Source organism: Mercenaria mercenaria, chromosome 4 (assembly GCF_021730395.1).
Source record: "Mercenaria mercenaria strain notata chromosome 4, MADL_Memer_1, whole genome shotgun sequence".
Taxonomy (NCBI): Eukaryota; Metazoa; Mollusca; class Bivalvia; order Venerida; family Veneridae; genus Mercenaria; species Mercenaria mercenaria.
Window position 1 is genome coordinate 56,674,848 of NC_069364.1, and position 17,508 is coordinate 56,692,355.

Consider the following 17,508-nt stretch of genomic DNA (forward strand, 5'->3'; position numbering starts at 1 on the left):
AATTTGTTTTACTTGGGCTGATTATTTAATAAAGACTGGATTAATTTAAGCAGATTTAGCAATAGCTAAATGCTAATCTCGCGTAAGACTGCAATTTATCTTTTAAATCAATATTGTCTGGTTTAACATAAATTTACCGATATCCAGACTTATAGCCCTTCTATACTTAGCATTTTAAGGCTGCCTAAATCTTATTTCTTTATGAAGTTTAGAAAGGTCTTTTAATTCTCTCGTGTTTAACAAGTTTTACAGCCAGTGGTTACACACCTAAAGTTCTCATATCATTTTATACATACATGTAGTTCCTTGCTCTAGGGAACCTTGTCACAATTTTTGAAGCACACAAACCGATTAGTTAAAATTTAACGACCTTTTTGTATTTTTAGAAAATACAACCTTCTGTTGCTGACCATAAAAGGAGACAAATACCAAGAGTACGCAACATGATTCTCTCAAGAAGGGAACAGTCTATAAATGAAAAAAATAAAAAATAAAAAGAAACTTTTCCAAAAATATTAAGCTTAACATACTTTTTAAAATAATAAAATTATAAAACATTGAAATCGTATTAAACTGCCTTTAGCCTAGTCGTTATGCTGTAATATAACGTTCAAAGCCCTGTGAGGTTTTGCAAATGCGGATTACTTTGTCATTGCGAAAGGTCGACTGATAACGGTAATGTTAAGCACGTATTCGTAGGTGCATTTGTCATATAGCTTCAGGTGAAATAATCATATTAACATATAAGCGTCATAAAACTATATATCATAAAACATTGTCGGTTTCCACGGGCGCAGATTACAATTTTATATTAATTCAGCGAGGCTTGATGCGACTTGGGTCAATTTCTGAATGAGTAGATTATTTCATTGTCATTTATTTTCAACTGGTTATTTATAGTAATAACGGAGCTAAGAATGGAGACATCAGTCTGGTTAATAATATTTACAAACGGCCGTTTCGAAGAAATCATCAGATTAACAAGATTACCATGCTGGTGGCATCTAATCACGTAATTGGTCCTCGGGCTTGTCTTCATGTTCCGTGAAATTATGATGAACTTAGGCTAAAATATCGGCATATATACAATCCAAGGGAAACAAATACTGATAATGCATACGGAATTTTCCTGGGGAATTGTTTCACCTTGCGATATTTTACAATCATCATCATCATCATCATCATCATCATCGTTTATTCGTACGTGACTACGTACTAAATCACCACCCTTTCCCTAAAACATCTCTCCCACAACATTTTGCCATTGTGGACATATTGGACATAATTTTTCGTACTTCTTTTTAATGATTACCGTGACGGATTTCTACAATTTCATATATACTTTCATACGTTTGACACTGCTCTTTATGAAAACCCGTGCCTTTCTAATCAGGCTAATATGATTATATTTTCTCATTTACAAAGATAAATTCCGACGATAAGGGATTATTTTTCTCCAATTATGCCACTTTCACTCGAGACAAGTTCACCTCTTCCTCAGTCTTTCATTCTTTCTTCGATGTACATGAATTATATTTTACTGCAATAAATACTAATGTATCTGTGTAACAGCTCTTTCATGTTATACTGTTCCTTCACCTTTTTACATTACTAACGACACAATGCGATAATTTTCATGTTTTAAGACTTTTTCAAGTCCCATTGCAGATTTAAGTTCAATATATCCCCAAGTGTAATATTTAGTCAGAAAAGGAGAAAAATTCTACTTATGCTCCAATTTCATCTTTTCTTGTGTTATTTTGATTAAACTATGATTTATTAATGCTTGCACATTTTTGCGAATGAATTTGTTCTTGAAAATAAAGTAAGGGTTACTTACATGTGACTGCGAAGCATAGCTCTGACTTGCATTATATCTAAGCTGTACAGAACTGAACACTGTACTGGATTTTAAAGATGAATACTGAACGTTGGATGCGGAACGTAAGACAACATTCAACCCTGCAAATATACACGATGACAGAAATTGAAATTCCCAGCGGTTCTGTATAATGGTATGTTTTAGAAGTACAGATATTCCACGAGGACCATTCTAAAAATAATGGCAATCGTGCGCTTCCGTAAAAGTTTGACACGCAAGAAACTCATACGTTGTTCTTTAGAAATACCTGCAGGACAGATACTCAGAGAACGTGGAAAGCCTGCAGTATCAGAGAAAACGCTCTGGCTCATAAAAGTATCTCCAGGTCTCATCTCCTGTTAGGAGCAGTGACATTGTGCGATCATCTAACTTTGAGAACTTTTGCAGCGCTTCTTTTACAAATTTGGAGAAATTAGCATTTTGTTCCTTGGCTATCTTGTGAGGCACCCAGCGGGTACAAACCTTTCTTAAATCCAAGTACTTTGTGAGTCTCCCCGTGACATGCCAATAAAAGATGCTGTCTCGGAAACCGTGTACCTGGCGTCTTCATCGCACAATGTCACTGCTCCTAACAGGAGATGAGACCTGTGCCCAGTTGTTCGAAACTTTAACTGTTAAACTAATCGCCTGTTTAATTCAAAATACTAGTCTCGGTGGGAAACACTAGAATGATGTTTTAATTTTACTGCAAGACATTTTAGTGTTCATAATCCTTAAGTCATACATTTGTTTTTCTAAGTGTTCTAAAATGTTGAAATATTACTTTAAAAGTTAATCGACTGTTAGCTTAATCAACTGGGCCCTGCTGGATATACTTTTATGAGCCAGAGCGTCGCGTTGACAACAGACAATGGCTAAATAGAACTAAAGTGCCAAAACGCAAGGGGTACTGTTGTTCAAAATCCTACACAGTCAGGAAAGTCAGTCATGAGACGAAGTACTTAAAGCTATTAAACGAAAATCCCCCCCCCCCCCCCCCCCCCCCCAAAAAAAAAATACGCCCAAGGACTGGTCTTCGCAGCCTCCAGTTGAATCATGACAACGCTACAGCTCACAAAAAAGTTTTTGAGAGGTGAAAAATTGGTACAAATCAGTCATTCCGCTTATTCACCTGATCTTAGTCCTTGTGACCTTCGAGGCTGAAAAACAATTTTATTTAAACATACAGACAAACATACAGACAAACGGGCGTCAAATTAATCCTTTATTAGTCAGTTACAGGGCAATCTGAACAGATGTGTAGAGTGAGACAAAGCCCCCAGAATCCGGCTTACTTAACCTAGCTGTTTGCGAACCGATATCCTGGTACTTTCCCGTGTTCTGTGTAGAGAGACCCTTCTTTCCTGGGAAGAGCCAGTCTGAGTAGTTGTCTATTAGTTAAGAGTGAGAAACACAAGAGTATCTCAGAATTTCCCCGTGCCTGAACCGGGGTTCGAACCCGAAACCTCTAGATTGACAATTAAGCACGTTACTTTTAGAACTACGGGCTGCCGGGAAGGGAATGATATAAACGGAATATCCTGGTTTTTACATTGTGCATATCCAGTTTTCTTTCAACGTGATCTGTCATAGGAGATGTATTAGGTAACACGGAAAGTGGTTGAATTCGGAGTAAAGTACCGCTTTGATGTCGATAAATGTCTCGGTTTTGTTCTTTCTGTAACTGAATAGAGTTTCCAGTGTTGTGGCATATCTGAGCACCAAAAATGGGTTATTTTGATTAACTTGACTGATTTTCTTTATTTCCAAGGCATTTTTCATCATGTCGGAGGTTGCAAATTTCAACTTAATTTGTGCAGAAACTGTTTTTTGCGCACCCCCCACCCCTCACACCTCCCGATTTTGGAGGTAGTGGGGACCACTTAGATTTACTCTAATCCTGTCCGACCAGATGTCCGTCCGTCCGCCCGTCCCTCCGAATTTGTGCCGTCCATATATCAAGAAGTATTTGACATTGAGTCATCAAACATCGTCGAACTGGTATTCAGCATGTAAAATTGTGCATCTGGGGTTTTATTTGGGATTTCACTCAGTCTGACCGAGTTATGGCTTAGTTTTCTCCTCTTCTGTAGTAAAACACATGGCGTAAACGTTATATTTCACTATTTTTTATACAACGTTTCAAAACAAATGGACTGCTCCTTTCAAAAATAAGCTACTTAAACAAAGGCGTGTGGAGCAGGAGTTAAAGTTGACATTGTGTTGTTTTTTGTTTTGGAGAACCATCACATTTATTTAATAAAGCTTAGTATCAATAAAGGCTGTCAATTCCAGCTTTGTGCTATTAGTTTATACATTTTATGATGGGTAAATATTTAATAATCGGTTTGGATGGAGTAGGTTTTTCCTAAAGTCATTACACAAGTCTACTCGTTCTTAAGTAATTGCTTTAAACTGGAAATATTATTTTCTTCTTACAAGACACATTGTGTATGAGGTAGAAGTGTCACCTATGGCTGTTTGTGCAGTTTTTAAGCTTGAGTTTTCAGCTAGTATTTTGTTGGAGTGTTTCAGAATATTCGAGCACGCTGTCATTATGCAGTTCCTGTAGTTTTTACCTTCTTTGAAGTTATTCTGTATTTTAGGTATTTTAACCTTTTTGGTAATTAATGTATTTCGAGAAGTTGGTGCTAATCAGTTTACACACTATCTGATCTGGTTTAATGCTTAATCGTTTAGAACCATTTCTTTGGTCATGCATTTTTGTGCTAATATTGCCAGTCATATTTTATCTATTTTTCTTATGATAGATTTTTATGATTATTAATGCTAGAAGCCAGGATTAGCACTAACAGCTCAAGTTTTAACTATAGTTTTAGATAGATTTCGCAAGTTATTGTAAATATTTTAGGCTCTCATTATGATAGCCTCTTATAATTAGACTTTAATGAATAATAAATGAACCGCGCCATGAGAAAACCAACATAATGGCTTTTCGACCATCATGGATCCAGACCAGCCTGCGCATCCGCGCAGTCTAGTCAGGATCCATGCTGTTCGCTAACAGTTTCTTTAATTGCAATAGGCTTTGAAAGCGAACAGCATGGATCCTGACCAGACTGCGCGGATGCGCAGGCTGGTCTGGATCCATGATGGTCGCAAAGCCATTATGTTGATTTTCTCATGGCGCGGCTCAAATATGTACAGCACAAAAAATAACTGGTTCAGTATGTATATAAAACATTCTGATATGTGACATTATATTCACTTTTAAATTTCATAGATTGCTTTTTATCAGCTCTGTCTTCTCCCCAAAAGCTTTTGACAAAGGTACGTATTTCTTATCAGACATAGAATCACATATTCCGCTTTATACAAAAGAAGTGTGTGTTCTGGCTTCTGCCATATTGGAAATGTGTAATTTTCTTTACAGCGAAAAAAAAGAGGCAAAAACTGGTGGGTTTTGCAATGTTTTAGTAAAAGTGGTCCGACGCGGTTAGCTATGAACGGATTCGTCAGGTGACTATGGAAGCCCTGGAGGGACAAATGATTTCCGTACTTCCCACTTCTGACTTCTAACTTTTGCACTTTTCACTTCCAACTTCTTGACTTCCTACTTTCTACTTCTAACTTCCACACTTCTGACTTCCAACTTCCTGACTTTCGACTTCTGATTTCCAACTTCCACACTTCTTACTTCCGACTTCTTGACTTCTTACTTCCTTCTGCTAACTTCCGCACTTCTGACTTCTAACTTCCGCACTTCTAACTTCCAACTTCCTGACTTTCGACTTCTGATTTCCAACTTACACACTTCTCACTTCCGACTTTTTGACTTCTTACTTCCCTATTCTAACTTCCGCACTTCTGACTTCTAACTTAATAATCATAAAAATCTATCTCATTATAGAGAGTTAAAGACGTTAGTTAAACTTGCTGTTTTCGATTGAAAGACAATAGGTCGTCACCTATGAAGCCCTGAGGACAATTGATTTCCGTACTTCCCACTTCTGACTTCTAACTTTGCATTTCTCACTTCCAACTTCTTGCTTCCTACTTCTAACTTCCACACTTCTACTTTAACTCCGCACTTCTGACTTCTAACTTCTGACTTTCGACTTCTGATTCCAACTTCCACACTTCTTACTCGACTTCTTGACTCTAACTTCCTCTTCTAACTTCCGCATCTGACTTCTAACTTCCACACTTCTGACTTCTAACTTCCTGACTTCCGACTTCCAACTTCTGCACTCTGATATCCAACTTTCCCTCTTTGGAAGCCGGAAGTAAGAAGTGTGGAAGTTGGAAGTCGGAAGTAAGAAGTCAGGAAGTTGGAAGTCAGAAGTGCGGAAGTTAGAAGTCAAAAGTGCTAAAGTTAGAAGAAGGAAGTAAGAAGTCAAAAAGTAGGAAGCAAGAAGTGTGGAAGTTGGAAATCAGAAGTCGAAAGTCAGGAAGTTGGAAGTCAGAAGTGCGGAAGTTAGAAGTCAGAAGTGTGGAAGTTAGAAGTAGGAAGTCAAGAAGTTGGAAGTGAGAAATGCAAAAGTTAGAAGTCAGAAGTGGGAAGTACGGAAATCAATTGTCCCTCCAGGGCTTCCATAGGTGACGACCTATTTTGTTCTTTTCAATCGAAAACAGCAAGTTTAACTAACGTCTTTAACTCTCTATAATGAGATAGATAGAGAACATCTGTTAGACGAGGATATGTATTTCAGCATATCCGGTAATGAATTTTACCATCCTATGTTTTTAGATGTCATGAAACAGAAATATTAAATACAAAGAATGTTTCCAAAATATCAAGTATATATTAAGTTTACAGACACGTTTTCAAAAGAGAGTATACTTTTTAAGACATAATGGCAAAGTGATGCTTGATACAAAAAAGAAAATGAACAATTTTTCACTCGAAATAATAAAATTCTTTTTATTTGATATTGTCATTCTTTATCTGTTCCTCTTTCTGCTTTTCTTAATATAAATTTGACAGCAAACTGTAAATAGAGTTTGTGAATATTATAGACGAGGTGCTTAAAAATTCAAATTGTAAACTTTGTAGACCACCTTGCTATGAAACTAATCTTTTTAAACTATAAAAAATGTACTCACCCGAAATGAGAGCAATGGCAACAGTAACGATGGAAATATTCATCCTGCTGTGGTCCTAACAATCTATTTAATATGGAGGCGATATATGTATATTCCGTTCTGTTAGATTAATGTTGCGTGTTGCAAATGAAATTATAAAATAATTAAGAATAGGAAAATTGAAAATACCGTGTGATGGCGTTTCAAACATATACATGTAGTGATTTTATTCAAAAATGGGATATGTGTCTCTTGTCACCATTCCGGCTGCAGTATCTGAAGAAACTGAAAGGAAACTCCCATCAGTGTAATGTGGATTATATCAGACTTACACCAGTGCAGTGTGGATTTTATCAAACTTTCATCAGTGTAGTGTGGATTTTATCAAACTTACATCAGTGCAGTGTGGATTGTATCAAACTCACATCGGTGCAGTGTGGATTGTATCAAATTCACATCATTGTAGTGTGGATTGTATCAAACTCACATCGGTGTAGTGTGGATTGTATCAAACTAACATCAGTGTAGTGTGGATTGTATCAAACTCACATCATTGTAGTGTGGATTGTATCAAACTATCATCAGTGTAGTGTGGATTGTATCAAACTAACATCAGTGTAGTGTGGATTGTATCAAACTCACATCAGTGTAGTGTGGATTGTATCAAACTCACATCAGTGTAGTGTGGATTGTATCAAACTCTCATCAGTGTAGTGTGGATTGTATCAAACTCACATCAGTGCAGTGTGGATTGTATCAAACTCACATCAGTGTAGTGTTGATTATATCAAACTCACATCAGTGCAGTGTGGATTATATCAAACTCACATCAGTGTAGTGTGGATTGTATCAAACTTACACCAGTGCAGTGTGGATTGTATCAAACTCACATCAGTGTAGTGTGGATTATATCTAAAACGATTGTATAGATGGTGGATTAGTACGTGACATCTTTTTCCAAATTCTATTGATAAATTAAATGAAACTCGTATTGACAAAACTAAATTGATGCACTCTGATCAGTTTTAAGTATGTTATTAGTTTTCTTTATAATTAAGGAAATAAATCATACTGTTCCTATACAGTTTAATATCATGCACATTAATTTTCTGAAATACTGTTGAAAAACGATGCTGAACAGAAAGAAACGATTTGTTGGGGAATTGTAAGAAAGTTCTTACGTAATTTTAAATATAGAATTCAGACACACTCATCAAAATTGATAACAAAATGCAAACAATGAGGATGACTAATTTTAGCCCAACTTTAATCACATATAGTGTACTTTTTCATGATTGGGATACTCTCAACAGTTCACAACATGTAAATAAATTACATTTTGAAATTAAATTAGTGAAAAGGATCTAACTGAAATCTTACACTAAAGTTGTCCGTAGCGTTCCGTACAGTTCCGTACAGCTCGCGCGAACAATAAGATTTGCGGTCTTTAATATACTGCATTATTTAAATGAGGATGTAGTATAACTGTTTTATACACATTCACAAATTCACATACACGCGTACTTTACTTTATGATAGGATATCAATTGTTTAAAGTCACATGAAAAATCTTATCGCTCATTGAACAATTATCAAGGGCAGACTATGTATGATATAAATTATTTATCACATCTCAAACTTTGGTATATGGTACTCATTCATTGTTTGCAACTTTAACCATCATGGCGCGAGAGTGTTGGATATATTATTGTGTGGTAGGATTATTATTTGCCAGTTTCACAACGACCAAGGGCTCGCCGGCGGGAACTAAAATCCCGAAGAAATACGCCGTGAATCTTGATGTAGCACCGGAAAAGAGATGGCAGCAGGTCGCGATAGAGCACAAAGAGTTGATTAAGGATGTTCATTCTGTCATAACGTAAGAAGTTTCTGTTTAGCTACTAGTATTAGTATGTTTTTAAAATAAAAAGGGCTGAAATGTCAGTGTCTGTAGTATGCTTGTTAAGTCGCTTTATAAGCAAAATAAAAGTCTGCCAAAAGTATCGTCATACACATTGGTTGATTTCAGTCAGTTTAGTTCAGGTTAAACTATCGTATATCTTTTTTTATTCGCGAAATCTCAGCCCAAAGCAATGTTTTGTTAATTGTTTTTTCTAATTTTGTTATTCACCAATTTGTTTTCTCAGATTTGAATTTCCGGTTGTGCGCATGCCAAACACACTCTGAAATATGGTATTTACTTTAAAGAAAATGATGCCCCGTCCCTTTTCAATTGAATAAACTTCCCACAATGTGTAATCTTGCTTTCATTTTCATTATATATTTTTGGATGAGGGGTGAGGGTTAGATTTTGCATCTGTTTTCAAGATACTTTCAATTACTAGCGATATACGCAATTTCGATAAAAATATTAAGGTATGGCATTTAGATACAAGTGAATTCCACATCTCCCTTCGTTTGAAACAATCTGCAAAATACAGCCTAGTGTAAACAATTTATTGTATTTCTATATGCAACATATAGCTATTTGTATGCTATTTCTTGCATTTTTATATTCAGTTTCTTCCATTTTCACACACTTGTCGTGCAATTTCATACAGATTTCGTTGAATTATACATAGATATTTTATATCTCCCGTCGAAGGTGGAGGGATGTGTATTTGGCGTTGTTCGTCCGGCTGTTCTTCCGTGTGTGCGTGTGTCCGTCCGTCTGTGTGAAATTGAAAATGCTAATTGAAAAAGTATACCAAACATCACATAATAATTAATTAGCACATCATCTTTGCTCACATTTAGTTAAACCCCTCTTGGAAACAGAGTTTTCCCTTGATTTGGTAAAACTAGGGACTTTTAACCGTATCTAAGAAACCTATTTATGGATGTTCATGAAACTTTACACAAATGTAGATCACTACAAGGCGGTGATGCACGCGCGACATTGGTTCGGGAACACTTGTGTAACTTGAGGCTTACTGACCTTTAATTGTTTTACAATTCATAAATTTCCACATAACAAAGAAATCCATTGATGGATCTTCATAAAGTTTAAGACAAATATAGACCATTATAAGGCGGTGGTGCATTCATATCTTTCTTTAGGATCTCTTTAGTAGCTGCCCTTAAATTGTTTTAAAAATACATAGATATATGGATATTAAGTGTAGTCCCCTACATCATCTACAGCGCTTAAAATAGGACCAAAAGCAATGCAAATTTAACCCATACGGTTGAAATTCGATTTAAATGAAAGACATTTATAACTTTTATTTGCAACACTTTTATTTTCATTAGATAATAGATTTCGAATGAGTTTGGCCAATGCCAGAGAATGCCCCATCAACACCAGTAATAGGTATTTTTTTTCAAAGATAGAGCAAAATGTGCAACACAATGTCCAAAACATTCTATTTGTGTATCTAACATATGCTAAGGTTAGAAAACAAAATACCTTTTAATAAGTAACGACTTTATTTCTAAATGCTACACATTTGGTTTCCCCTTCTACCCCATTGGCCTCAAAATAATAGTAAGGGTGGGGTTCAAACCCATGCGGACATTCGTCCATTGGAACTTAAGTCCAACGCCTTAACCACTCGGCCACCGTACTGTTGTACTATGTAATGGAATCTTGTTGAATATATTTTTTAATCGAATGTTTTAGCGCATATGATGAACAAATGAGCCGTGCCATGGTAAAACAAACATAGTGGTATGTGACCAGCATGGACCAGACCAGCCTGCGCATCCGCGCAGTTGGTCAGATCCATGCTGTTCGCTAACAGTTTCTCCAATTCCAATAGGCTTTATTAGCGAACAGCATGGATCCTGACCAGACTGCGCGGATGTCCAAAACATTCTATTTGTGTATCTAACATATGCTAAGGTTAGAAAACAAAATACCTTTTAATAAGTAACGACTTTATTTCTAAATGCTACACATTTGGTTTCCCCTTCTACCCCGTTGGCCTCAAAATAATAGTACAGGTGGGGTTCGAACCCACGCGGACATTCGTCCATTGGAACTTAAGTCCAACGCCTTAACCACTCGGCCACCGTACTGTTGTACTATGTAATGGAATCTTGTTGAATATATTTTTTAATCGAAATTGTTTTAGCGATATCATGTATGAACAAATGAGCCGTGCCATGGTAAAACCAACATAGTGGGTATGTGACCAGCATGGATCCAGACCAGCCTGTGCATCCGCGCAGTCTGGTCAGGATCCATGCTGTTCGTTAACAGTTTCTCCAATTCCAATAGGCTTTATTAGCGAACAGCATGGATCCTGACCAGACTGCGCGGATGTCCAAAACATTCTATTTGTGTATCTAACATATGCTAAGGTTAGAAAACAAAATACCTTTTAATAAGTAACGACTTTATTTCTAAATGCTACACATTTGGTTTCCCCTTCTACCCCGTTGGCCTCAAAATAATAGTACAGGTGGGGTTCGAACCCACGCGGACATTCGTCCATTGGAACTTAAGTCCAACGCCTTAACAACTCGGCCACCGTACTGTTGTACTATGTAATGGAATCTTGTTGAATATATTTTTTAATCGAAATTGTTTTAGCGATATCATGTATGAACAAATGAGCCGTGCCATGGTAAAACCAACATAGTGGGTATGTGACCAGCATGGGTCAAGACCAGCCTGCGCATCCGCGCAGTCTGGTCAGGATCCATGCTGTTCGCTAACAGTTTCTCCAATTCCAATAGGCTTTATTAGCGAACAGCATGGATCCTGACCAGACTGCGCGGATGCGCAGGCTGGTCTGGATCCATGCTGGTCGCAAACGCACTATGTTGGTTTTCTCATGGCACGGCTCAAATATAGTTTGAATTCGACCTTTGAGACTCGTCTGCCAATCGAGGAAATCAGCATGATTTACTTTCCATTTAAACTATTTAGGTGAGAACCACTATCGAACTGAATAACACTTCATAAAGAACAGACCATTCCATTATTAAAAGTACAAAAACATCGTTGACCCCGAAACCGAACAATAGCGCGAAAATTAGTTCTTGCGAAACAGCAATATAATCAAAAACAACTACCCCCAAAAAGAAACAATAGCCCCCCCCACTCGCCCCCTACAGAAAACAAACAAACAACAAAAAACAACAACGACAAAGCAACAACAACTCCTCCCCCCCCCCCCCCCCCCCCCCCCACCTCACACACACACACTAAAAAAAAGGCAAAAACGTATTAAACGGTATGTTATATTTCAGATGTGAAAGATAAACATTTCAGTCAGTTATCTTCCTTTTATCTTCAATTATCTTATCTTCAATTTAATGTTAGCTTAATATAATTGCGATATTTTATTTCCTCTTTCTTTTTTGAAAGTACAAATGAATAGAAATTATTATTAGATATTATTAATGATATTAAATCGCCGGTATTCTAAAATAGTAATTATACAATTTGCCCGGAACAATATTACATTGTATAATTTCAGTTCAGTCATACCGGAAGACCTGTTGCCATATGTGGAACTAATAGCTACGGATCTGGACTATTACATAGCAAAACCATATGCTGGCGAAATGAGAGGTATACTATATGTATTATATGACATTGGTATTGCATAGGCTGCATCAGGAAAACTATTATAGCAAAAAAAAAAAACCGTTTTAGTTAGATATTGTACACTCAGTTATGCTCTTGAATTGTTATATTTTAAAAGTAACATAGACTATAATATGTTGCATCAATGGTCATGCCTTATCTGACAATGAAAGACAGTTATGGGGGTCAATCTGACTCGAGCTAAAAAAGCTAGGTAGAGTAGGGATTGGGATTTTCAGTTAAGTCAAAACAGTATATTTAAATATATATCTAAATACATATTGTAGGATCTAGAAACCATTGATATTAAATTGCAAAACAATATATATATAAAAACTTAAGAGTGGGTGGGCGGGGGGGGGGGGGGGTGTAATCGAATGCTAATCAGAGTGCTCAGAACCCAAAATGTTTGGGCCTCGGCTGTAAACAAAAAAGGCTGAAAACTAGAAAAATAATGGAGCGGTGTTGTAACTTATTACAATGTATGTGTGCGTAGAAGTCATTTCACGCTGTCAGTAACATGTTATTATAGTAAATGACACGGCAATGGGAAAATCCGTTTCATGTATTACTGTATTCCTTGTGACTGTTTTAAACTTCCCTATTGGAAATTCATGAAAACAAAAAGCTTTCAATTTGCCAGTATAATAGTTTCCTTATATTTGAATGATAATGGATGATCATTTTCAACAATATTGACCTCATATTTGAATTTGGTAGTAATAGTAGAAATAGTAGTAGTAGTAGTAGTAGTAGTGAAGCTTTAGCTAATTCATCTTTCTTCTTGGTTGCGTTCTTTGACTCCAAAGGATCTTTTTACAGATTTTATTAACTATTACAACAGCCGTCTTTAAGTGCCGTGTGGCGGCTGTAAAATGTCTCCCCGTACTTGGATTCAGTGTTGTTATATTTTCTGGTCCTTTGGGATCATGGAGTTCATTCAACATATGTGTAATAGAGTTCCGCTTAAGCCGGTGCTAGGGGGCGTGAGAAGTGTTGCACATTTCATTACCTGTCATGAACAGACTCAATCTAACCGAGTCTGCTATTATACTTCTTGGTTGCATTCTTTGATTCCAAAGGATCTTTTTACAGATTTTATTTCATAATGCGATTAAAATCACCAGGAATTAATTACACTATTCCAAATACGTTTGTATAATTCAAGGTTATCTGTTTAATATGAACTTGACCTTACCTCTTCAGGTTTTGCTGCAGCACTAAACATCAGTGTTGGAGATGTTGTCATGGCAAATCTTATCTATGACGTCTCGGCGTAAGTATAAATTGAAATATTTGATTATTAGCAGCTTACAAACCATATACATTACATTGACTGATTGAATATTGGGTGTCACAAAAGCAGATATCATAAGGTTTGAACTAAGGCAAAAATTTTGCTATCCTCATATAATTTGGTCCTGCATAATTTTAATAGGTCATATGGCAAGCACTTTTACGAGATTTTTCTCTGTTCAGGTTTTGCACGAGTATTATTTCACAGGACGCTAATGGTCAAATCTGGCACTCGAGAAACTTAGATTACAGTTTCACAGATATTCTAAAAAATATAACAATAGCTGTGGATTTCCAGTCAAAGGGCGTGGTAAGTGCAACGGTTAATTTTAAATGTGCTCAGCATAATTTTCGAATATTTCTTCAAGAACTATGTACTTTTACTTTATTTTGATAGTAAAAATATATATTTGTTGAAAATTAAGTTACGCATATTTAGTTGTTGCTCATGTACTAGTATATCAAATAAGCATTTGATTAAAAGTTTAAATGATCCATGAAATTTAAGATTTTGTATTAATCAAAGTGTTAAGTATAAGAAAGAGTGAGGCGGGTTTTATAAAAATGATAAACTGAACATTATGTCTCATATATATGCAGACTGAATACAGTATTATAACCTATGCTGGGTATGTGGGAGCTCTTACGGGACAACGACCCAATGTATTTACCGTAACAGTAGATGAAAGAGGTAACATACTAGATTTTACCCAGTTTTTTTACAATGCTATTTTGCCTTTTACACGTGACATGGAACACTCTTTTTGGTGTCAACTCGTATTTGGTATATCTACTAAAATATAATGTAAGGATTCAAGTCGTTGTTATAAGTTATAAATTATCCTATCCAAATAAAAATACGTCATTTTTATGTATAATGTATTCTCTTTATCTAAGTGTTCTATTTCATTGATACCATTTTTGTCTCACGTACTTTCTACTGTAAAATATACATGTGCAAACATGAATATACCATTTCAGACCAGGGCTCTATCATATGGAACCTCGTCATCGGAATATTAGACAAGCAAGTGTCACCTGTGTCTTTTCTTGTGAGAGATGTATGTTTTCAGTTCAATTTATCCATTTTTAGAGCGGACATACCTAAAATAATACATAAAAAATAAAAACGTGCATATATTTTTCTTTCAGAGAACATTTTAGCTTTTTTGTTTAAATTCATTTTCATTTTTTCTGAATAACGTCAGTTTAGATCCTGCGAGTTTATTGCATTTTCAGTTAGTGTACATGCAAATGTCAAAATAGAAACACCACAAAATCTATCGTATTTTCCTTATCTTTTTGTTGACTTTTCATGGATATATTTGTTGTATGTTCGATTAATTACCAACCTTGTTGCCAAATATATTACTATCTCACTTGTCCAAATTTGGTGTGAACTTGCCTGGTAACAAGTTGTACAATTTAACATCATTTTAGGAGCATATTTAATAAATTTCAGGCCCTTGCTTATGACAGGAACTTCTCGGCTGCTGTGGACCGTCTGTCTTACACCGCTACAGCAGCCGATGCTTATTTCATAATGGGTGGGGCAAAGGAAGGAGAAGGTGCGATCATTACAAAGGGACGCCTTGCACCCGATGATGTTTGGAAACTGGACCCAGCAAGTGGAAGGTCTCGATTATTTCTAATTTGCAAAACATATTAAGTACAGTAACATTCTTGACTCTAGATACCTGCTATTTAAGACATTAGTAATTAGTTCTCTTGGAATATCACTTTTTATATGTTCATTTCAGCAGTATTAATTCCTAAGATTTCAAAATCTTTTTTGTCGAGTCCGCTTGCGGAAGCGAAGACATAGTTTCGGTGTATGTGCGTTTGTGCGTGCGTCCGTCCGGATTTGTTTGTCCGGACTATAACTTTGACAGTCATGGAGCAATCTTGTTTATATTTGGCCTGAATGTTAAACTCAGTGAGACGGAGTGTCGTGCGTGAACCCCAGGTTCCTGTCTAAAAGGTCAAGGTCACAGTTGGAGGTAAAAATTCATGTCAGATCTTGTCCGGCCCATAACCTTGACATGCATTGAGGAATCTTGTTTATATTCAGCATGAATGTTAACCTCAGTAAGACGGAGTGTCATGCGCGAACCCCGGGTTGCTATCTCAAAATGTCAAGATCACAGTTATAGGTCAAGCTCGTTTATATTTGGCTTGAATGTTCAACTCAATGAGACTCTATCTCAAAGATCAAGGTCACAATTAGGGGTCAAAGGGCTGGCTCAACTTGTGGCCTAGTTATTCTTGGACTTGATAAGGAACCATGTACGCGTTTGAGAACAACGAGGTATTTCTTCTTTGGCATTTAAAGAAATAAATTGATGTGTATCTGGAATACAATGTTAGATATAACGTCTGTACATTTTTATTCTAGATGGTTCCTAGTAGAAACCAATTATGACCACTGGACCACACCACCACCGAGCGATAACAGAAGGTAAATTATCGGCACTGTTGAGTACCTGATAAAAAAGGATGCTTTAGACGCTAATGACGTTTCAAATATAAAGGACAATATCAACAACATTTACTGCTTCCATTTACAGTCTAGAATACTTTATAAAATTTTATTCTGTTGAATAGTTATTAAGGTTTCATATAGCCTGGGAAGCCGTTGATAATATTTGTGCTTTGTCAGAACAAATCATACCTAATACCTATGTATTAAAGATCACTTAATTTGCGCTAATTAGTGTTAATTGGCATACATCGAGTTTCTGATATTATCAACTTGCTGGTATTAAAAAAGTTAGAAATTGTCAGACTGGATTCCCAGGCTAGGTTTCATAAACAGACAAAGTAAAACCGAATCTGGTACTGATTTTCTTGGTGTTATTTGTAGCTGTTATTAACTGTCACAAAAGCTGTATTGAAGTGCCATGTAGCGGCCCGGTTTTGTGTTACTTAATTGTATTTTATTTCTTTGTTATATAAATGGATAAGGCTGTTAAAAGACAATTCATATATAATAAAATCAAAATAACTAAAATAGTGTACATTTGTACTTATTTTACAGGGAACCAGCAATTAAAGCGATATCAGCTTTAGGACAGAAAAACATATCAGTGATGAATCTGTTCGATGTAATGTCAACCCCAAAAGTACTTAACCCGTGAGTAATATTTTAACATGCGTTTTGTAAGATTTTCTTTCGTTCAGCTATCTTTTATACCTTTCAAAGTAATAACAAGATTGGGACCTGTAAAACTACCAGAACTTTGAACCATTCCTTAAGTTTATCAGAACGGACATTTCTTTGACATGTATTTAGTTATATATGATGTGCATTAGTTAGTATAAGCACAAAAATAAATACTAAAATGATAGAATTCCATTTCAGGCACACAACATACACTGTTGTTATGTCTGCAGCAAAGCCGTCGTTGATGCAGACCTGGATAAGAATATAGAACTGTTACATGTACATGGGATGAAGAGACTAGAAATATTATTTATAGATAATGAAAATGACATTTTTATAATGTATATGTACTAGTGAGTTCTGTGATAAAATGAAATTCAAATGATATACTTGTTTTTGTTATTTATGACAATTCGTTTACTTTAGATAATCACTTACTTTAGTTTCGAATCTAAAGCTGTATATTTACTATAGTAGCTAGCCAAACTAATATTCTTAAAGTGATCAATTTAAATTACCTATTTCAAACTAGCAAATTTAAACTTAAAATGACGACAAAATAGCACGTCAAAATTAAAATTTAATAATACGGTATTTAAACTT

General features: G+C 35.9%; 1 protein-coding gene and 3 non-coding genes across 4 annotated transcripts; 1 reads left to right on the top strand and 3 right to left on the bottom strand.

Annotated features, from left to right (window-relative positions):
• The first annotated feature begins 8,276 nt into the window (after positions 1-8,276).
• On the top strand, positions 8,277-17,290 carry LOC123551808 (N-acylethanolamine-hydrolyzing acid amidase-like). Its single transcript, XM_045341009.2, has 10 exons — positions 8,277-8,786; positions 12,337-12,431; positions 13,653-13,722; positions 13,926-14,052; positions 14,343-14,433; positions 14,724-14,803; positions 15,205-15,377; positions 16,138-16,200; positions 16,780-16,875; positions 17,104-17,290. Exons 1-10 carry the CDS (start codon positions 8,590-8,592, stop codon positions 17,171-17,173), a joined length of 1,062 nt encoding a protein of 353 aa, XP_045196944.2. The 5' UTR covers positions 8,277-8,589; the 3' UTR covers positions 17,174-17,290.
• Positions 10,393-10,475, bottom strand: Trnal-uaa (transfer RNA leucine (anticodon UAA)). The gene has a single exon. It is a non-coding gene; the product is annotated as a tRNA-Leu (tRNA).
• On the bottom strand, positions 10,845-10,927 carry Trnal-uaa (transfer RNA leucine (anticodon UAA)). The gene has a single exon. It is a non-coding gene; the product is annotated as a tRNA-Leu (tRNA).
• Positions 11,306-11,388, bottom strand: Trnal-uaa (transfer RNA leucine (anticodon UAA)). Its single transcript has one exon. It is a non-coding gene; the product is annotated as a tRNA-Leu (tRNA).
• Positions 17,291-17,508: the final 218 nt, after the last annotated feature.

Bases quoted from the DNA above. Each gene is read 5' to 3' on its own strand.
- LOC123551808 (XM_045341009.2), top strand. From the start codon at position 8,590: ATGGCGCGAGAGTGTTGGATATATTATTGTGTGGTAGGATTATTATTT. The intron at 8,787-12,336 runs GTAAGAAGTTTC...GTATAATTTCAG, and splicing joins GATGTTCATTCTGTCATAAC to TTCAGTCATACCGGAAGACC. The intron at 14,804-15,204 runs GTATGTTTTCAG...AATAAATTTCAG, and splicing joins TGTCTTTTCTTGTGAGAGAT to GCCCTTGCTTATGACAGGAA.